At 33.7% G+C, this 22,452-nt stretch overlaps 4 protein-coding genes across 11 annotated transcripts; all 4 read right to left on the bottom strand.

Moving 5' to 3' along the window:
• Window positions 1-2,749: 2,749 nt before the first annotated feature.
• Window positions 2,750-9,376, bottom strand: LOC110624080. The gene is made up of 11 exons (XM_021769155.2): window positions 9,035-9,376; window positions 8,443-8,485; window positions 8,003-8,056; window positions 7,345-7,408; window positions 6,128-6,184; window positions 5,823-5,941; window positions 5,678-5,716; window positions 4,691-4,779; window positions 4,498-4,576; window positions 3,640-3,687; window positions 2,750-3,217 (listed from the first exon to the last, which is right to left on the bottom strand). The coding sequence occupies exons 1-11, from the start codon at window positions 9,208-9,210 to the stop codon at window positions 3,137-3,139; spliced, it is 849 nt and encodes a 282-aa protein (XP_021624847.1). The 5' UTR covers window positions 9,211-9,376; the 3' UTR covers window positions 2,750-3,136.
• A 46-nt stretch (window positions 9,377-9,422) lies between these two features.
• On the bottom strand, window positions 9,423-16,570 carry LOC110624700 (putative disease resistance protein RGA4). 7 transcript variants are annotated; one of them, XM_043961155.1, is made up of 5 exons: window positions 11,517-16,386; window positions 11,367-11,427; window positions 10,689-10,830; window positions 9,824-10,346; window positions 9,423-9,558 (listed from the first exon to the last, which is right to left on the bottom strand). In XM_043961155.1, exon 1 carries the CDS (start codon window positions 14,967-14,969, stop codon window positions 11,520-11,522), a length of 3,450 nt encoding a protein of 1,149 aa, XP_043817090.1. In that variant the 5' UTR covers window positions 14,970-16,386; the 3' UTR covers window positions 9,423-9,558; window positions 9,824-10,346; window positions 10,689-10,830; window positions 11,367-11,427; window positions 11,517-11,519. The 7 variants fall into 7 exon arrangements, with proteins under 7 accessions (XP_043817090.1, XP_021625648.1, XP_043817089.1 ...); XM_021769956.2 differs by lacking the exon at window positions 9,423-9,558 and having other exon boundaries at window positions 9,771-10,346; XM_043961154.1 differs by lacking the exons at window positions 9,423-9,558; window positions 9,824-10,346 and having other exon boundaries at window positions 10,398-10,830; window positions 11,517-15,483; window positions 16,116-16,570.
• LOC110624702 (protein LURP-one-related 14) lies at window positions 16,525-19,323 on the bottom strand. Of its 2 annotated transcripts, none has more exons than XM_021769963.2 (3): window positions 17,658-19,323; window positions 17,303-17,524; window positions 16,525-16,674 (listed from the first exon to the last, which is right to left on the bottom strand). In XM_021769963.2, the coding sequence occupies exons 1-3, from the start codon at window positions 17,901-17,903 to the stop codon at window positions 16,654-16,656; spliced, it is 489 nt and encodes a 162-aa protein (XP_021625655.1). In that variant the 5' UTR covers window positions 17,904-19,323; the 3' UTR covers window positions 16,525-16,653. The 2 variants fall into 2 exon arrangements, with proteins under 2 accessions (XP_021625655.1, XP_043817093.1); XM_043961158.1 differs by lacking the exon at window positions 16,525-16,674 and adding an exon at window positions 16,929-17,152.
• Window positions 19,324-19,475: 152 nt separating this feature from the next.
• On the bottom strand, window positions 19,476-21,806 carry LOC110624703. The gene is made up of 6 exons (XM_021769964.2): window positions 21,611-21,806; window positions 21,448-21,514; window positions 21,261-21,368; window positions 21,028-21,126; window positions 20,585-20,710; window positions 19,476-19,805 (listed from the first exon to the last, which is right to left on the bottom strand). Exons 1-6 carry the CDS (start codon window positions 21,641-21,643, stop codon window positions 19,666-19,668), a joined length of 573 nt encoding a protein of 190 aa, XP_021625656.1. The 5' UTR covers window positions 21,644-21,806; the 3' UTR covers window positions 19,476-19,665.
• Window positions 21,807-22,452: the final 646 nt, after the last annotated feature.

Here is a 22,452-nt window from a genome sequence, read left to right on the forward strand (position 1 = left end):
TTGAAGACCTACCAAGGAAAACAAGTACTAAAAAATTTGTTATTTGGATGTCCCTTCAATTTCTTGTTGTCTAAAATTTTAAATAACTCTTAAATTATATAATGAATGATAAAAATATTTAATTTTATTTTTTTATCCAAATTTATTTTTTAATTGTTATTAAAAAATTAAAATAATACTATCATTTATGAAGATTTAAGAGTATAAGTTACGTTCTCTTTAATTTATTTAGAATATATTTAATATTTAATGATAGTTTTAAATTAAAAGATAAAATTTGATATTCTTATTCTTTTATATATAATTAAGGGACAAATTTAATACTTTTCTCATTTATTTGTTGTTGATTTATTGTAAGAAATAAATTATATATAAAATTATTTTTTGTGAAAAATTATTTTTATAAAAAATATTTTTTATATAATAATTTATTTTGGCCATTTAATTGAAAAGCTCTTAAATTTATGTTATTTTATATTTTAACTTAAATATTTAAATTTTACAATAATTAGCTCCATATAATTTTAATTAATTTTTAAATATTAAAATATAAAAATTCAAATGTTAAATGTAATATTTTATTTTTTTAAATATATAATAATTTTATAAATAAAAATAATATTACTTCATATTTAATTATAATTAATTGATATATTTAATTTTAAAAATAATAGCAATTTAACTATTAAATATACGATCTAAAATTTCAATAGTACATAAATTTTATTTTAGAGTAATAATTATAAAAATTTTATAATAAATATATTATTTTTAATTATTTTATATATCGCTATTTTAGATTAAATAATATATATGGTATAATATATTTATAATTATTATTGAAAAATAAATTTACCACTATTAAAAGTGTAGACTCTAAAATTAATAATTGAGTTGTTTATTTTTAATTTTAATTTTAAAAATTAGTTCCAAATGCAAAATTTAAAGTAATTTATTTAAAATTTAAATGTTTTGAATAAAATACAAAATAACAAACGTAAGACTTTATCAGTTGGCCATTTATTTTTTAAAATTTAGTTACAATATTAAAAAAAGGTATTAATGGATTTTTATTGTAATGTTAAAGAAAATAAAGTACACTGTTAAATTTATGTATAGAAAGTTTTTGTTTTAATAAAATTTCCAAAGTTAGGAAAATCACTTGCTTTTTAAAAAATTAAGTTCTTTTTTGAAAAAAAAATTTTTAATTAGATTTCTGATTATTTCAAATGTCATAAAATATATAAAATATATTTTTTTAAAATTTACATGAAACCTAAGAAGGTGTTAGAAAATATCATATAGTATAAGCAAGGGAAAAAAAAATGAAGAAATAGAATGCTTCGTGGCCACCAAATGCCAATTTTGGGCAGGTTTGATTTTTAATCGGACTTGTTCATTTCAATTTGGGAATTGAAAATTAGACCATTCTGATCTCAATTTTAATATTGGTTTTGATTTAATCTATAATTGAAAAACAGTTTTGATCCAATTAAAAAAAATGAAAAAAAAATGATCTGATTCAAATTAATTTTGATTCAATATAATTTTTAAATATTTGAGAATATTACTACTAAAGATTATTATTGAGATTTGTACCAATTTGCATTTTCTGTTTTTTCTAAATGATTAAAGTTTTATTTGTTCAACAGAAAATATTTTTTGTATTTTTTTAGTTCGCGACACTTGAAAAATAACACTATTAAAAATTTTATATATATATAAATTAATCAACATTCTTCATTTTTTTTTTAACATTGCAATAAGTAATTTTTTTAAAACATTTTTCTTGCAAAAACATTTTACACATTCAAGTTATTTTTCACAAACGAATGCAGCCCAAGATTTAAAATTTTGAAATGTTTATTTGTCTTGAAGTATGATAAATGACAAAATTTCCAAATTTCCAATAATAAGCAAAACTGTTCTGCCATTATTTCTTTGATTTTTTTCAGTCTTTCAATAATGACAATTTCTATTAAGCTTTGTTCATATCACTTAGAAGAGGGCATCATTCAATCATCACAAAATCCAATATCCACCTCAAACACTACTTGAATTTTGGACACTACAATCATGATCACACTATTGAAGTTAAAGCCTTTCAAAACTACTGTTATGTAAAATCTGGCAGTTTTGGTTAAGTTTTTTAACCACTCACATCAACTATGCTCCACCACCATCAAATCAAATGATGACATTGAAAAGGACGAAATCAAAATATGTCCATCCAGCAGTCGGCTTTCGCCCGCCGCACCGCAGTGATACTAGTCGTTCTAATAGAAGTTAACTAAACGTTTCTAGCAATATTTTATGCTCCGTTATCTAGCCTTCACATGGCAGAACAAAGCTAAGTACATCTGCAATAGGCATGAATGTGCAGAAATCAATTTCAGTTCACCATCTCTGTCCAACCACGGCGGACAGACGACAAGCAAAATTAGGGTCTGGCCCTGTTTACATCAGTTTCATTCATACTCGCATACAAACATCAACCATAAACAACCTCCAAAAACTTCTACAAGTTTTCTACTGTGCAAAGACATTCATCAATAAAAAATAAAAGAACCTGATAAAGTTTACACGAAGTTCAATTATCCGAGGGATTGGGATTAAAGCAAGAAAATTTGAAGTTCAGAGCAAAAATGGAGCAGAGCTAGACCCAATTGATTAAGGGTGGATTATCGGGGCCTACGTAATGCAAGGGCAATTACAGCAGCTTATATCTCTTCACATTCTAGACAATCAATGAAAATTTCAACGGTATAACTGAAGTTAAGGCAGATGCCACAATGTGTGCATGTGAATGTGACAAAGAAACAGTAATAAAAGATAATGTACATTCAAAAACTCGCCTGACAGCTAAAAAAATGTCAATAGAGCAGAAATAGAACATATGCGTAGCCACTAGAGAGATTACAATCAAATGAATATAGCTGAAGAAAGAAATCATGGGGAAGAAATAAAAATGGGATATGGTGGCACTAGCATACACGTCAACAAAAGGGTAGAGCATTTCTGCAAAGGAGTTTTGAAGTCTACTTCAGTGAGATGGCCACCATAGACCATCATCAATCATTGGCACTCCAGACGTCTCAACTGATCTACTACTAAATGTGAAACTGAATTGTAATAGCTAAAAATTGACCGGAGAATATGAACTCCGATAACCTTCTGTTGGCCCTCTAAATTTCCGCACCAGAGCCGCACAATAACTCTGCAAGGAGATAAAGTCAATACATCCCTAAGTTCAAAAATGTTGTTTTTTTCAGATGTTATACCAAACATGTCTATTACAAGTAAAGTTATAAACTAATTTGATTATTGTAGTTTCAGCAAATTTATTTATAGAACACTCCATTGGCTTCTCTCGTTCTAAATTTGAGTTGTAACTAGATTAAGAATTTCAAATTTTCTTCCAACTCTGTCAATGTTCAGAAACCTTAATGGAAATTAACTTCTGTGGGACTATTACTTTGCATTCAAATATTAGATCGACACAAATTAGATATTCCTTAGTCAATTATTTCAATCCCCCAAATAATGCCAGATGTAGTCAGGAAAATTTTCATAGCATGCTTCACACTACAGAAGCAACAGGAAAAATTTAATGAGAAAGCAAATACATAAAATTAGTACCTGTATTCTCTGAGGCAATCTGGCCCAAAAATCCAAGTTTGGAATTATCTGATATTAAGAGGAAAACAGAATCAGTTAAAATTACAAGTTTGCAACTTACAACAGAAGCCAAAACACTGCTGATAAATTGTATATGCACTTAACTTTTTGTAAAGATACACATATAATGCTACTCACACATTTCTAAACTGCTTGTGTTTATTTGAATAATAATATAAGAAAAGGAAGTAAATTGACCAAGGCACATATGATTGTTTTAAATACACGTCTAAGTTTGTAATTCCAAATAATAGAAGTTGGTAATGCAATGAAACATATTTGAGAAACAAGAAGGTTAGGTAGGAAATTTATTTAAATCTGAAATATTTTTGTCCCTTCAGGCCAGAAAGCCAATTGATCAAGCATCCTTGTTATAGACCTTAGCAATTTTCTATTGTTTATGTGCCCATAAATATCATGTTTAGATGTGTCATTTGCATCAAACCGGCTATTAATGCTAGAAGCTACTGAAATGCAAAAGTCACCAAATTGCTCTTGCACAGTGTTATATGTCTCAATAGTTGGCTGAGCACAGAATATCAGCATTCTACATATTCGAAATACTCTCATTTGGATTTCCACAGGACTTGAAACAGCATGATAATTTTTTTTTTCACTCCCGTTACAAAATAATAGGTCAAGGAGACTTGACTATTTATGCCTACATTACACAGATCTGAACCATGAGGTTAATATAGAGATGAGTGAAAAATAAATTGCATTATTAATCAGAGATGATTCTAGGCAAGATCGAGTGTCACTGGCACTTGGCAGACAAAATAATTCAAACAATAAGGAAACAGAATGAGAGATGCATACATCTAACCCACGAATCCCAAGGAAGAAGTATCGATAAACTGCACCAACCAACATATACCCTCCAAAAAGGCATAAGATACTGAAAAACAAAACAATCTGTCTATTAATATGATGTCAAGTCTACTGATAGTTTAACAAGATCAAACTATTCATGAAGGAAAAAAAAAAAGAAAGAAAGAATTGAAATCCTTACATGATTAACAAGGTGCCAAACCAGCCCCATCCTTTCCCATGAACAGATACAACTACGGCACAACCAGAAGGATGTTGCAGTACTGCAGACTGTTACAGTAAAAATGTTACAAACTTGAAAAATTCAAATGCAAGTCAAATCCTATGCATCTACTAATTTTTTAAATGTCCAAAGAGCAGTTGACTGGAACAGAATTGAGTTACAAACTGAAAACTATATTCATGATCATAAAACTAGAAAATTCACAACTGTACTTGCTACCTGGAAAAAAACAACCTGGTTCATCAATTGCAAGGCATTATACATCACAATTCACGACGAAAAAGTAACGCCCTTAAAGGACACAACACATGCATAACACAGAATAATATGGAATGGGTTGAGATTTTTTTTTCCATAGAAGCATACAAATTATCAATGAGGACATTTAAGCCAAAGAAATCGGGCTGGAGTCTTTTTATTATTTATTTATTTATTTTATTTCTAACTTCAAACTAAATAATACCAAAATATATGATGCAAGAAATCACTAATTTCCACAATGCCATCCTAAGCAAGCAAAGCTTGCTAATGAAGTAACAGGAGGAATCAAACCTGTGTCAATAAACGTAGAATCAAGCAGAAAACTATAACCCATGTCCTTAAGTTTATTAAAAGAAAGCACAAGATGAGAAGTAAAAGGATTATCACATGAAGTTAGGATTAGGTGGTTAGATTCTATGAATAGTCAACACCTGATATCTCATAGACATGCAAAAACACAAAATGATTCTCAAATACATAAGTAATTGCGAGGAAGTTGATACTTTTTAATAGGCTTGGAAATAATATGTATTGTAAGTTAAAAGGGGTCTGTTGTATGCTTAAACATGTGAACTCAAACTGTGGAGCACATATAGCTTGCTGCTATGTTTAGCAACTTAGAGCTTGTAAAATACTTTACAGAACACTGAGCATTTAAGTTTAAAATGAATTTCAGAGACTTACATAATCGCAGACCCCTAATTTCTTCAGTGAATGTGGCCCCTGCAAAACAGAGTGATAACATTGTCAGGAAATAAACAAGGTACTACCAGCTTTAGAAAAAATTAATGTATTAGAATAGGCAGGAGAAAGGGGGAAATTTTCTCACTTGAGCACCATTTGAATTGCAAATGACAGATACAGAGAGCGAACAATTCTCAGAGCCAGAGGACGTCTTCACATTATTTGACATCTTAACAATGACACCCTTTTGAGGATTCTGCTCATCTGAAGATTTGATGATCATAAAGAAAATATTAGTGACTGCAAGCATATTCATATTGAAGGGTTGAATGAATCACTCTCACAAGCTGGAAAGCATCATGTCCTTGACCAAAATAAATGATTGGCCCACATACGAACAAAAGGTACAAAATTCTTATTCAAAATATTTAAAGAAAATAAATATCTTACCAATGATGCCAGTGACAGTACTTGAGAAGTGTCCAATAGTAGTGCATACATCATAACCTGCAAATGTAACATAGATCTAATTAAAATGCACAAGGGAAACTCTCCAAACTAACCTGCCAAACCAATATTCCTAATTCCAAAGTCCATACTTGAGCTCTTTTTTGTTTAATTTATACAGTATATGAATCTAGGAAATCTGATATCCTTGAGGGTCAGGCTGTGTTAAAGAAAAATTTCTTCTAAACACTTCCTACCTTCCCCAAGGTTCCCTGGACAATGAAGCCAAATCTGTTGCCACACTAGGAAAAAAGCATTTTCCATGTTCCTTGAGTAGCTTTCTATTAGGTCATACAAGAGATTTTCTTTTATTGTGAAATTTGTAAAAATTAAGGACCAGATTGTTACACAGGAATCAACTATGAACAACTATGAAAATGACGTCCCATGAAAGGTCAATCCTTCATAGTTTGGTAAATTACTATAACATTTAAACAATGATACAGTGACAATCATACTCTGATAGGTACAAAAGATAATGCTGATACAGTGACTCCCATATAAGAATAACTCTGAAATTTTTTCTTTTAAGCAGTGGGACTCATGTTCTCCATTATGCATACAGATTAAACAATACATCCAGTCCACCTACATAAAAGAGACCAAAAATATTTCCTTTCTGCAGATAAAAAAAAGGAAGCTTTTTTTAATATATATATTTGAGGGATGAAATGCAGGAAGATCAACTTGAGTGTTACAGGAAAACTTTGGACAGTGAGGGTCATTTATCTTTGTGACTGACATATATGACTAGGGAAAAAATTTTAGTGACATTCTAACCATTCCAACAGCACAAGAATAATATTATGCTCTTTGGTTTATTATAAAAGTACTAGAAGCGTACAATGCAAATATATAAGGTATACTTGTTACACCCAAGAGCTTAAATTAGGAATATTAATCTGAAAATTAGCAACAAAAAATTCAAGCCTTATCACTTAGGTAGAATTTATGACATAATAAAAAGGATAAACAGAGTTCAGCAATCAAATATTCCAGAAATCAGTGTTTATTGGATTCCACAACTACTTGAAACATGGACACTCCTAAACAAAAGGAAAAAAAACAAAGAAAATCTCCATGTACATTAAGATATCTCAAAAATCAAAGTGCACAACAGCAAATGCCTCAAAGACATGCATTTTTGCACCACTGCTTACCTTCTATGTTGTTTGCCACAAGTGCACTACATTTCATGCCACAACGTGATGGCCCCCCACAATCCTACAAAAACAAAAAGAGGGTTAAGTCCACAGAAAACCTAGTAAATGTAAGGTCTGAAGAAAACATTTACTTTATAATAACCAGCATATGCAGTTGAGTATAGTTATTGGTGTTCCAAAATAGGTTTGGCAGGAAATAATTGTTGACATTTTGTTGCTTCTCCCATATGGTGCCCCATAAATAGGTACAACACAAAAAGTTTTACATTTTATGTTATCAAAATATTAAAGTTTGGCAACCAATTCCATGAAAATATGAAATATTTTAACAGTCAAATAGAACAACTAGACAAGGTTCTACTTAGAGAGTATCTCCCACATGGCATCTAGATAACATTCCACATGAAAATGCTATAGTTCAAGTTGGATAGATACAACCATTCAGATAGAGCTTCAGTCTTATGACTGAGATAAGAAAAAAATGAATGAATAGGAAAGTAATAGTACATGATAGGAAGGTAAAATTATGTGAGAATCCTATATAATGCATGATTTGCTGAGTTCATGGTCTACCAATTTAAAACAGAGAATAACTTCAGAATTCAGATATATCCAGAGAAGCATTTTTTTTTTCCAAAGAGAAGAAGCATTTTACCAGGCAGCCGACACATCTAGGCTGATCGTGATTAAAAACCATTCCATTGCATAGCTGGTCCACAGAGTCAAATAAGATAAATTCAACAACTAAAAGTATTTGGCAACAAGTGCATAATGACAACTAAAAGATTATTATTAAGAAAAATAACAAGTAAAAATAAATAGTTATGTGGCTTTCATATCACACATATAACAATATCATTGGCATTACTTTTCTTTCTTTCTTTGGCTGACTAAAAGAGTTGAATTGCAATATGAAAATCTAGCTTGCTTACAGCTTAACAGCCAATTGTCATACATGAAGATAATATAACATTTTCAAATGCAATCCAATTCGGACTCTTTTTTCTTCTCTCAAACATAACATAAAACTGCTTAAAATAATTACAAACATGACATGGAAAATAAAGAAATAAAGCGTAACCTGATAAAGCCAACCTGAAACCAAAGCACGGATTCATTTACTGCCACCTTATAAAACCTACAACATAAAAAATGAGGATATCACTAAGGATTCGACCTAAATGACACAACTACCAACTTAATGCTACAGATGCCATTCTCCAAAGACTTCATCTTGGATTAATGTGCTTAAGAAACCACTTTCTCCAAATGGTTTTTCAATGTTTAATACAAAAGTTTTCAATCAATACCCAACCTAAGTAGATTTCAGTTAATTACAAAACAAAACTAACAGGTCGATAGCACTACTAGTATCACTTGCCAAATAGTAATACAAGTAAAAAAGGCCACTAATGCCTTTGACACTTACAAGTTGCATTCAAATACTAAAACGCTAAAGCAAATATTAAAAAACGGTTCCACCTAATTGCCTCCTTGATTAGCAAATATCCAATTGTCATTGTTTGTTAGTAATAAACTAAATAAGCAAAAGAGTATAGAATAATAGTCGATGGTCTATATCAATGTAAAGGAAATTCAATGAAGCAACGCAGAAAACATTACAAGAACGTAATAACAGAATCAAATGAGAAATACCCAGATCCAGAAACAGAGAAAGAGAGAATACCCATCTTCGCTGATTACACCATGAGGGAATTTCGTGAGAGGAGACGTTAAACTGAAGTTGAAAAGCTTCTGCCCGTCAACAAAACTGAGTTGACAGACTGCAGCCACTGGCTTTGGAGACCCAATTTGGTGTAGAATCGCTACAGAGAGTATCCAAGAAATGATTCCTACTGTCATTTTTTACCAATTCAAATGAGTTTTGATGTTCCCACTTTGCTTTCCGTTTTATCTATTCATTGTTGGCTGTAGCATGCCGTATCAAAGAGAAGAAAAAAAATTGCGTAGGAGCTGCTAGCTCAACGATGCCGAGCATTAATGGGATTTGGAAGTGGAAATGAAAAGGAAGCGAGCGAGCATAGATTCCAAAGAAAGTCGCTTAATTGGCTTCATCTGCTAGGCCTGACTGCTGGATGGTTCAGCCCAACAACGAGCCCAGCCAAAATTGATTCCAAAAATCCGCGTCCGGGGCTTTATTGGCCTGGAAATAAGGTGCAATGATTCGGACCTGGTTTCCCTTTCACGAACCTGACCCCAAGTTAACGGTGAGGAATTATTTGGTGCTTGATAATGAATTTTCAAGTGATGTAAATTAACGTAATACTCACAATTAATAAAATTAAAATATTTATTATTTTATTATTAAATATCAAATAAATAGAATAACTATCAATTAATTAAATTATTTTTATCTGCCGTTGCTTTTAATATCATAAAGCTATAAGAAATTCATAGTAACTTCACTGGATCACTCTTTTAAAATTAAGAATAACTCTTCAGGCATCTCTCTTACATAGTGATTATGGCTTAGAACTCAAGTGAATCTCGAGTCATTTAATTTGTCCGTAGATATGAAGCTTGAAGTCTCTGGTGCCATTGTGGATTTTTGTTGTTTTCCTTGAGCTTTTATTGTGAGGATGACAGCGATTCTCTTGGGATCTTGCCCCAATTTTCAGAGCTGGTGGTTGACGAAAGGCAAAGCCTCCTCGCAATAAACATAAATGGCTGCTTCAGTTTGTTTCTAAGTTTCCTGGGTCGGATTCGGCGGTTTGATTCGTAACAAATTTGATTGTTTTGAATTCTATCTAGGATTGATTCTGAAAATGGCTAGCCAATATTCAAGTGCAGTGTTACAACGTTTTTATTCTCTACCTTTTTGTCCTGTAACCTTATAACTGTTTTGAACAAAAAACTTCTATAGCATGCAGCAGTTAAATGCTAAGAACGTTGGCATCTCTTTGTTTTTCGTTTTTCAAATAAAGCATGGATCTGGATCTGGATCTGGATTCATCACATGGTGATATGGATTCAAATTCCTTCAAAATTCAATAAACAAATTATTAGAATGTAGTACCATTTCAAGTTCATCACCTTGAAACAAATCCATTCATGACTTATAAATCATCATCATCTACATAATCTCAAATCCCAGCAGTTCAAAAGAAAAAAAATTCCCAATCCAGCATACACATTTCACAATTCACACCCTAAGCTTTCAACTAATAAGACAGAATGTTCAGCTTGGTCCGATAACTAAAAGCATATTACTTAGCTGGTATATCCAAAATTGATCCCCTACTTCCTTAACTCTATTAAAAAGAACACGTACACACAATGTGATAATGTAAACTAACTAGGAAGTAAGAAATTGAGCATACGCAATAGATTCAGGATCCGCGCTTCTGCCCCTTTCTGTTCTGGCTAAAGTGTCAGGACTCAAGCCTCCATGCTTAAGATTGGAGCCCTCAACGTTTCCTCCTTCATTGTTGCTCAATCTTCCTTCCAAGCTTCAATGAATACCTGAAATTTTGTTTCAAAGAAAATTAAACCAACAGATTATCTCCACAGTTTAGTAAGGAAGCCAGAATGGAAACGACATATTTGTTACCAAAAATCAGTTTCCATCATCAAAGACCACAAATCATGTTATCATATCAGAGTTAGAATCTCAGAAGCAGAATTCCAGGAGTGATTTCTGTATTATCATTACCTCCTTTTTTCCCTTTTTCTTTTGCAAGTCACCCCTTAATTGTCTCTTCCTTGGTACTAAGTACATCAGAATAACTTAGTTTTAAATGATTTATAATGAAGTTGTCATCAGGGCTCAAAGAGTACCTTTAGTTCAGTTGTAGTGATCCTAGTTCAGCTGTACCAATTTTCTAAGTGCGAAATGTTAGAAAATGGTAAAAATATTTTCCTGAAAAATATTTCTGGGAAACAAACAGAGGCTAAATCCATTTTATAAGCAAGCTTAAGATTAACCCGCAAACAGGCTCAAATCACTGACCCCAACAAGCAATCTAGGAGACGAGAAGAACCAAGCAGACTAAGCTTACCAAGGTTTAGATTTCATGCATTTAGCTTCTTCCTCAGCTTCATTTCTCACAACCTTTAATCCTAAAAGATATGCAAATTAGTGTATTTGTAAGGATAAGAAAGAAGTACATGAAGAGATAGACCGAGTTTTTTAGAAATTGTAACCTTACCCATCATCTGAATTGACTGATAATGATTTCTGGTATATGAGAAATCTTGGGCCACTCAGACCCACCCTTCTTGGCGCACCTTTCCTGAAGCAAGGGACAGCCATAAATTTTCAGCCTCTTTAATTTGCAGAGATCTTGCATTGTTGTGGGTAGATACATCAGGTTCTCACATCCCCCAATTTCCAGCTTTTCAAGAGATTTAAGATTTCCCAACCACTCTGGAAAAGCTTCCACTGCGGTGAAATTGACAATCTGCAATGCCTTCAGTGCAGTGAGGTTCTGAAGTTGGCTTGGCAGAGACTTGAGTTCCTTCTTCCCGCATATCAGCACTAACTCTTCCAGGGATTCTTTGATTGATTCTAGACCAGGGAAAGCCTTCAATTCTTCAGAGCCAATTGTTAGTTGCTTCAATTGAGTGAGGAAGCTTAAGCAGTCGTCTGGAGGAGAGCTAGCCAAACTTGGACAATTTGATATGTACAAATAAACAAGAGATCGCAGTTCCTGCAAGTCTTTATGAATTGACATTAGCTTTGAGCAGCTTGTTATAGTCAATTTCTCCAGAGAAGTGCAGGATTGTAGCCCACTTGGAAGAGATACTATGTTATAACACGCAACAATTTCTAGATTTTTAAGAGATGTGAGGCCCTGAATGCTTGGAATGGACACCAACTTGTGACAATCTAATAATGATAATTCTTCAAGAGAAGTGAAGGCATGAAGTACATCACATAAATAACTCAGTCCACCGCAGCCATTGATCTTCAGTTTTGTGAGCGATGAAAGGTAGCTTATTGGTAGGCTTGTCAACTGATGACACCATCTAATGGTCAAACTTCCAAGACAAGGAAATGCAATTGTGCAGCCTTCTCTGACCACATCCGGTACCATCCATTCAACTAGGCCATTCATAAAAGCTAGAGAAAATTCTTTTAAGACAGGAAAAAGTCTGCATGCATCGTTGGCTATTTCACTGCCATTGCTGTAGTAGAACTCATTACTGATGCGCTTTACATTGACCAACCTGGCTATCATCAGGATTTTAAGATGAGGAAGAAGTCCAAGTTTCGGGATTTGTTCACAGTTCTCGCAGAATTTCAATTCCAGCCTCACCAAATTATTCAGATGCAAAGAATTACTGTGAGTAGAAATGTTCATCAACAGCCATGATGGGAATTTTTCTCCACCATAACTCTCAATCTCCAGGCTTTCTATGTTTGAATGAGGCTGAAGGCCTTCCAAGACACCCTCATCATTATAATTGTCCTCTCTACTTGAGCTCCATGTCAATCGCAATGCAACCAATCCTTTTTTTTCTTGCAGGTTTGCTTTTTCAGCTTCTTGTTTGTCTTTGACATGCTCAAGATTGATGATTGCCAAATTCCCTCTTAATTCATTTAAGCATTCTAGTTCTTGAATGGCACCGCCCCTGTCTGGTCCGAGGACAAATAATGGCAACGTTTGCAAACTAGTTAAGCATCCCACATTAGCTGGCATCTGGACACCATAAGAAAAGTCAATGTGCCTCAAACTGATCAAGTTTTTAATATTTTCAGGAAGCTTTTTAAGTGATGTACATACAATTAGTCTAAGTGTCATCAAATTGTAAAGCTTGGTGATGGAATCAGGGAATGCTGCAATTTCAGTCCATGAGACATCAAGGTATCTCAAATGTTTTAACTTGCCAATTGAAAATGGCAACTCTCTAATACCAGAACCAACCAAGTTTAGTGTCCGCAACCTTTTGAACTTCCAAGATTCATCGTAGAGCAAAACATCCTTTGCAAAGAAAGATCTCAGTTTTCCTGAACCACCCTTTGGCAATGCTGGTGCTGGTTTCCCTCCACAAATAAGATTCAACCGACGAATTTGTGACATATCATCTAGATTTGAACAAGCCTCCAGAGCCATTGTTTCATTTGAAACAGAGAGAGCAAGATCGTGTACAAGGTCATGCATCTTACAACTTCTTATTCTTTCATACACATTCCTTTCCACATCTTGGAAGAATGAATTGACAAGCAAGTCGTTAAAATACTTGTTACCAATAGCTTCCATCAATGAACTTTCACTCGAGGTCCCCAAAAATCCTTCAGCCATCCAAAGCTGGACTAATTGCTCCTTCTCAATACAAAAATCTTTAGGAAAAATTGAACAGTACGCAAAACATGCCTTCAAAGATGAAGGCAAGTGATCAAAACTTAGTTTCAATATAGGCAAAATCCTGTCATTATATCCTGATACCTCCCAAACCTTGCTTTCTTGAATTGACAACCAATCTTTTTTGTCCCTTTTAATACGCATTGTCCCACCTAAGACTCTTGCAGCTAGTGGCACACCTCTGCATCTTTCGGCAATCTCCCTTCCAATAGCCTCCAAATCAGAGGGTATTGATGCTCCCCCACTTCCAAAGACTCGTTCTTTGATAATGAACCAGCATTCATCATTCAATAGTTCTCTTATTTTATGTCTGCAGTGGAGAGAAGTCTCTACTATTGATGCCACCAGCTCACTACGAGTGGTAACAACAATGGCGTTTCCTTTGCTCCCACAAATTGTTAACAAACGACTCTTCAAACTCTCCCATTTCTCAGATTCCTCATTCCAGACATCATCAAGTATGAGCAGAAATCTTTTCATTTCCAGCTCTTTCTCCAGATGTTTAAGTATTGCATCCTTGTTGGTCATTCCACCTGTGTTTTTGTCAAGAGTTTGTAACATTTCTCCTAAAATTCTCTGCTCATCAAAATTATCAGAAACACAGACCCACATAGTCACATCATAAAGTTTCTTCTCCTTTGCTGCTTTACATACCAGTTTTGCCACAGTTGTCTTTCCAAGACCAGCCATGCCCACTATAGGAACTACAGTGAGAGGCTGATTGCAAGAGGTGGTCAGTAAGTTCACAATTTTAGACACATCATCTTCCCTTCCCACAACTTGGGAGTTATCAAGGTAGGAGTCTGTCACTCGGTCCAGACTTATTTGAGGCAACCTATCCACAGTTATAACTTTGAGTCCAAATTCAGCTGCTTCCTTTTTTATTTTATCCAATGACTCGTTTATATTCTTCACCTTATGGGACATTTTAACATGAAATGCAGCCTTCTTTACATACTGAGTACCTTTAGAAAATGAAAAGAAGCTGCGTACCTCATTCCCTGGTTGGTCCTGGATCTCCACCTTTCGCCGAAGAATCTCATAAGCAAACTCATCAATCACATCTTCAGCATCATAGGCTACATCTCTGAGCTTTTTCAGCCAACGTTTCACAGCTTTCTGAGTCACCTGTTGCTCTTCTGCATCTTGTAGGACATCATGAATCATGGCTAGCGACTCCTGAAGCCTTTTCAGGTCCTCCTTGAGATTCCACTGAAGGATGATCTCTTCAGTGATAAGGGAAACAACCCTGGCTAGTGTCCCCTCGACTACAAAACTCAGGACAATGTCAGCCATATCTCCTTTTCTTTCTTGCTGCTAAGAAATGTCTATCAGAAAATTTGGGAAACTAAATTATGATGCTTCTGCCTTGTGTATATGAGAGAATATTGGAGGGAATATTCGAACAAGATTAAAATCCTCAATTAAAAATAATTTTGTCTTTAGTAAGAAAACTACTTTCAGTATCAACTTGCTTGTGAGGAAATTAATTTTTTAGTAATCACCTTGTAGGAATCTCTATGATGAATTTGTATATAGGGACAAAGATTAAGATGGATTAATAGAATATCAAAATTGTGCCCCAGCTGGACACCACCCATCTGCATTTGTCATAAAGTTAGTCTCTATAATTTACTACAAATGTAACATCAGCATGATGGCAGAGTATATAAATATATATTGTCTTTCTCAGCTTCTTGTTTACCTTTAAGTATTCTATTTCTTGAATGTTCCTGCCTCCATCTGGATCACCACCAACAAATAATGGCAACGTTTCCACACAATTTAAGCATTCCAACTCAGTTGGTATCTAGGGATAATAAACAAAATATGCCTCAATTGATCAAAATTTCAATATTTTCCAGGAATCCTTTTTAAGAAATGAACAAAAGAAAAAAATTAGCACGACCCATGAACCGAGAAACAATAATTTTAAATTCTTCCATGCCTGAACCCAAGACCTGATGGCCATGCAAACAACAATGTACTCTCTCACTATCATATGTGAAATATGTTGCTGTGTAAGTATAGGCTAAGGACTGGGGAGTTTTTGTTGTAAATATGGGTTTTATAGCGTGTCATGCCAAGTTTTTCCTCCATACATAAATGAAAAATTTCCTTTATAAAGAAAAAAAAAAAGAGACCAGCAATCTGTCCAGATGTTTCAGTAACCCCCTCAGCAGCTTGGTCAGAAATTTTATACATTCCTAATAGTAATCCACACTCATCATTTGTTTACGGAAACTAGTTCAATCTCTCAGCACCAACAAATTGCTGAAAGCCAAATAGTGACCATCACAAGGGATTTTCATCATCAATAGCCATGATGAGAAATTATCACCCTCGTAGTTTTGAATCATCAAGGATTTTTATCCCCAGGTGAGACTGGAGGCCTTCCAACACTTCTCAACATTAAAATTGCAGCTTTCTAGAAAGAGATACCTTCCTGAACTCCATGTAAATTGCTGTCCCTCTACTTTACTTTTCTGCAGCAAGTTTGCTTCTTAGCTTATTCTTTGCCTGTCACAAACCCAAGATTTAATACAGAAATTTCACCTCTTAATTCGTTTAAGCACTCTAGTCCTTGAATGCTACCACCCCAAATTGGACAAACAACGAAAAAGAGCACAGCTTGAAGATGAGTCCAGTACCCCACCTCAGCTGGCATTTGCCACTGATAAGAAAAACTAATGTATTGCAGCCGAAACCAAAACCAATCATCCACAAGTGTTAGGGAGCCTCATTGATTAGGCTTCGTAGTGGTTTCCAATCATTTGCAGTTGAATCCGTCGGATCACGTATCCAGCATGAGGATTGTCCGTGGTTATTTGAAAAATTATAATCGATGATGGAGATTTCTGGGTAGATTTAGGTTTTCCACCACCTGGGAGAGGAAAAGAAGCGGTGAAAATGGTGCCAAGGTCACTGGTTGGCAGCAGAAATGTGCCAGAATCTGACCAGCAACGCAATTCCCCCGTAACTAATTTTGCGGTTTTAGTTCCTAAATTAAAAAAAAAAATCTATTAATTAATATTTTTATTAATTTTAATAATTAAATATTATGAAAAAATTCAAAATACTTTCAATATAAAATAAATAAATATTTTTATAAAATTAAAAAATATTTAATAATTTTTTTATATTATAAAAATTAAATAATAAAATATTTAACGATTTAAATATAACTAATTAATTTTAAAATTAAAAAAATTAAATAATGAGTTTTCTAATGTCCCGTAATAAATACGCCTGATAAAAAAGAACAAATATGATAATATTCCAAGAAACATTATAATAGAGGTGTCTGGTAAACATATATAAAATGGACTTTAAAAGAATGATAAACAATGTTACATGTCAATTTCACTGAAAATAATAACCAATGTCACAATGAAGGCATAATCTACTCCTGGATAAACTTGCAGCCTGAACTTTTCTCTACCATCCAAGAAACTTCCCCAGGTAAATTTGTGATTCACCTGTGGAGAAATATTTTCAGACTCGCATTCTAGCTTCAAAATTTCACACTAGCATTCATTTCTTGAAAAAATATAAGAATAGAAAAAAAAAGTGCCTTTGATTTTTATCATACTTTTCATAAAACCAAGGTGTGGGGAAATGGAAGTTACCTCTGCAACCAAAGTATCACCTTTATAAACTTTACAAGACTGAGAAGAATAGCAACCAACAACCTGAAAGTTGCTGATATCTCCATTGGTGCTGCTTGCTAAAAAGACATCAAGCCTTGTTTTCATCTGTAAAGCATGAGATCGCTGCACCGTGAAGAGGAGATCATTCGTTTCTGAACTTTCTCCTCGATGAACTAACCAACGTTCCCTGATCGTAAGTACCTTTGCAAACACCAAACAAGAAATCAAGTTTTTTTTCCCTATCTTGTACAGATTGAATGAAATCAAGCACATGCACTAAGTGTTCAATCAATTACTCATACTGCTTCATCAAGTTATAAAAGACAGAATCCACCTTTTCACGCATTGTGAGGATAGGAAAACCAGCAGGATCACGCATCATTCTTTTCTTCTGGAAGTTTCGATAGAAGCCATCAACTTGAAGGAAGAGATTGCCACTAGCATCCAGTACTTCAAAGCGTGTACCAAAGAGCCCACGAGATTTCTTCTTGATGATTAACTCTACAGGATAAGGGACACAGAAGCCATACCCTACAACACTGACAATAGGTACTCCATCTGCTACCTCAGAAGTTTCCATCAAAAAATGCACCAGAAACTCTAAAAACAGTAGATCAGTGTACAATATTGCAAGATGATTCTTAAGTTTTCACTGATTTGGTTGTCCTTCGGACTCTGCAGATCCTAGGTATGTAACCTCTTGCAAACATGTGAGTAACTTAAATAGGTACAGTCCAGGGCCATGTGTATTTTTCCAGGAAATTGAGTTCTTTGGATTGGCAAAGATAACAAGGCACCAAGGTCAGACATCACAAATAAAACAAATAACCAACTGAGGTCAGCCAAGAGAAATTTCATTCTCCTTGTTTGAATATAGACCGAGTATAAAGACTGGATCATTTTATTATTATTATTGCACATCAATAGATTTCTAAGAGCCCTGCATATATAGAATATTTAGATAAACATGAAGCTTAATACACCTCTTTGAATATCTGCCTTCATTTTTGAAATAAATAAGACGGCAGTCATATTTTCCTTCATTTGACCCAACAGTGGGAACTCAATTATACAAATCAAAGGTCGGTAAGATAAACATCTATGACATAGCTTCTGGAAGCAGATTAATACAGCACAAAAATTGAGCCATTGAACATAAAGACGAGAGAAAACCTAGATGAGATTAGAAAGTGATCACAGAAAAACACATAATCGAAGATATGAACCTAATTTCTCAACATCAATGAAGATTATGAATTATAAATCGAATTATTCATTTTTTGCTCTGGAAAATCATATCCATACGGACCTTTGTGCATATATATGATCAGTTGAAGAAGTTCATCACAAAAACTAAGTCAATTTAAGAAAAGAAAAAATCAAACATTTCAGAGAACATGATAACTGTTGTAACGAACAGAAAACTAAATAAATACATAATAAGAAGATTCTGAGGGGAAAAAAGGTAGAAAGAGAGAGAGAGAGAGCTATCTTGAAAATTGAAGCTAAAACAATAAGGATTCTAATCTAAAATTAATTTACTTTAAGAGCTACAATAGATTTGAAGATTTATGGAAGTGCCTACAACTCCAACCATATGCCTTTTTATATATAACTGGCCTGAATAAGGCAACTATGCACATTTTTATTCCTGATAGAATTCTATTATAGTAGCTGGTGCTTACACCTCTCCCACTCCAATCCTGATGTACAAACGAGACACATGGGCTCGCATAAGCAACAGTCCACACAAAAGAAGTGAAAGTGGCGGATGTATGTTTAGCACCATTTACATGGCAGATCATCAAGGTCATAAACTATGTCATTGAATATGTGAACGTAAAAGGAAAGCACAGTGCTCCAGGAGAAAAATGGATAATGTGTTGAAATGTTTGGGATTTTAGAATATATAAGCACCTTTTCCATGCAAGTCCAAAGGTTCTTGATATATAAAGCCTCATGGTTCATTGCACCAGATCAGGCATACAAGTAGCATATCCTTGAGGATTTCAAGCTCTTAGCCAACCAATTGCCAGAAGGATCCTTTTTTAAAGAAAAAAAGATCTTCCAAGTACTAAGATACTATTAAGCAGTGGTTCTTCGTGATGTAAGTCCCTCCATTTAACCAAAAAAATTAGGTAACAAATGAAAGGAAAAATAAAAGAGAACTTCTTCGGAGAAAGAAGCCAATTGCATAAAGCAAAATTTGAACTTGTTTTTATTACAATGGTCAAAAACCTCTCTTTGTGAAATAGAGATCATCATAACATGCTAACATGACTCCTTGATCTGTCCCTACTACCAGATTATAATCATAAGGATTATACCTTAACCACATAATATCAACTACCATATCTCAGGTCTTGGAATCTCTTTAGCAGGCCGGATTTGTAATTATTTATTTCTGATTCCTCCAAAGAATCTGGGGTAGACTTAATGATTGAAATAGCCCCAGCATGGTGCAATGCTCCAACAGCCTCATCTGCAATTCCAGAATTTACATTAAGCAACCAAAATGGAAAACAAAATTCTGGCAACTTCTTGGCATTGGTTTTGATGTATTATGAACTTATAGAAGTTGCTCCAAGTGAATAAGTAGATAAACATATAAAGTTACAGCTAAATTATTTTAAAATTAGAACCTTATTGAGAACATATGGCCTCCTGGAGTTTGAGATTAAGAAATATGATGCACTCAAACTTAAGCATTGGAAAACTAGTATTCCAATATGAAGAGATATTATATATCAGAGCCAAACAACACTGCAAGAGAGCAAACGATGGGTTCAATTCCAAAAGCAAAACGACGCCGTAAAGGAAAGAATCAAAACGACGCTGTTTCATGTGTAAATATAACACACTCCAGGAGACTCCAGAAGGTTCCAGAGCAACACAGAAATAATTTTGTTAGTTAGATTTCAGTTTCTCCAAATATGTATATATAGGCAAAGCTCCAATCAATAAAATACTCATTTTTCTCTCATTCTCAATTTTAACTGATTCATCACAATATAATTTCTGAAGTTATATTCATCTGGTGCCATAATGATGTAGACATCCACATCTAAACAATGTCAAGTTCCAAAAATAATGAATCAAGACTCAAGAGTCAATGTGATCATAAGGAAGATCTTGCATTTTCAAGTCTCACTTATCAGTCAATTTGTGAATGCCAAATGGATATGGTTTCCTGACCTACTACAATACAACTCATGATAAATGATAAAAATAAACCACATAATTCAGAGATAAACACTTAACCTGAGTGTGAAAGTGCAACAAGAGCTTTTAGAGCTGCTATCCGAGTGTTGTCTTCTTTAGCATTCTCCAACATGTTTACCAACTCCTGCGCCCCACCCAACTCCAGAATTTTCTTCCTTCTTTCATCTGGGAAACAAGAGGATACATAGCCTACCATGAAATGCCAATCTCACTATCCAATAATATGTTTACATAATTATATATCAATTTAAAAAAAAACATGGCATTGGAAGAAACAGAAGGCTTAGACAATTTGATTAGACAAAGATACAGAATCAAACCAACAGCATAATTCTATAAGCAGAAACCAAATGCATTAGAAAATATTATTTGTTTTAAAAGAAGAATACCAGAAAACCTCAACAAAACCCATTAGAAAAAGGCAGTAAAAATGGATAACTCATATAAGCTTATGCTTAAAAATGAAAATTAAGCTGCTTTACCATCAACCGCAAAACGGGCTAATCTAGAAGCACCAGTTCTTTTAAAGAAGGGATCCTTGACTTGCAAGAGCGTAATTGATTGCTGCACCAAATTATCTCCTGAGAACAACAACAACTGAGCCTTAATCCAAACAAGTAGGAAAAAAAGGTTCAGTTATTCAATTATTTTTTAAATAAAAAATCAGAAGAGAATCCAATCCAAGATTGTCTCAGACGCATTCAATTAAGGTTACCCATGTATGGAAAGAACTGGTATGCAACAAAAGTAGCAGTCCCAGCAAAGAAGAATTTCAGTAACCATCCAATCTTCCTTTCAGCTTCCTCTTCAATGGAGAGCTCATCTGAAAGTTTTCCAATTACTACTACAGAAAACCAAAGCGAGAAACTGAACCAAAAGAAGCGAGAGAAAGAAAGAGAGACCTCTGCTTCTGTTGAAAACTGAGAAATTGCGAGATTGAGCATTTGGCCATTTGCTTCGGGACAGATACTGCAGATTGATAAAGAAAATTACAATAAAATCAAATAGAAAAAAGAAACAAAATTTTGAGAATCAAACTAAATTAAGAAGATAAAAATCGATTACAGTGTTGAGCTGAGCTGCTAACGTGCGCATCATGTCGAGAAGCAGTTTGCAAAGCGTTGCTCCCTTGGCTTTCTGATAAAAGAAGAGAAGGGGGAGCAGATTAATGTCGTTTACGTTTTTTGGATGTGAACGACACGTCGTTGGAAACTGACCACTGAATTTTAGTTTCGAAACTTATCGTCGCTTCTTTTCGACCCGTCTAACCCAGTCGCAGGCTCGACCCGACAGAATCCAATTTTGTCGGCCAGGAGGAAGCTTATGTGGAGTTTCTGCGTATAAGAAGAAATTTGTTCTAAATTCATTAAAATTCATTTTAACTATTTAAAAACTCGTCCTAAATCTCACTATTACAAGCTGATATTTAAATCCTTTAAATTTTAGATATTTTAAATAATAATTTATATAATTTTTATTTTAAAAAATATTTCTAAAAGAAAATTAATATTCTAATTTTTAAATAAAAATATATAAAGAAATAGTATAAAATTGTTATGAAATATATAATTCATATTAAATTGATTATTTATATAAATAGATTCCCCAGTATCTAATATATAAAACTGCTTATTAAATTTCACATCCCAATATGTTACAAATCTGATTATATACTACTAAATCTCTGGCAATGATGGCAGGGTGATCCTGGGTTGTTTCTCAGGTTAACATGGTTTTGGAAGTAGTAATTTAGAGGGTCAGGATAAACCAACCCATCCTGATTTAAGTTCATGATGCATAAAACAATAACCTTAATGATGAACAAAAAGTATCATAGTCATAATCAAACCAATTTATTATCTTTCTCTGATGACCACACCTTCATGGAGTGGATATATTGAAATTTC

The sequence above is a fragment of the Manihot esculenta genome, chromosome 10 (genome assembly GCF_001659605.2).
Source record: "Manihot esculenta cultivar AM560-2 chromosome 10, M.esculenta_v8, whole genome shotgun sequence".
Taxonomy (NCBI): Eukaryota; Viridiplantae; Streptophyta; class Magnoliopsida; order Malpighiales; family Euphorbiaceae; genus Manihot; species Manihot esculenta.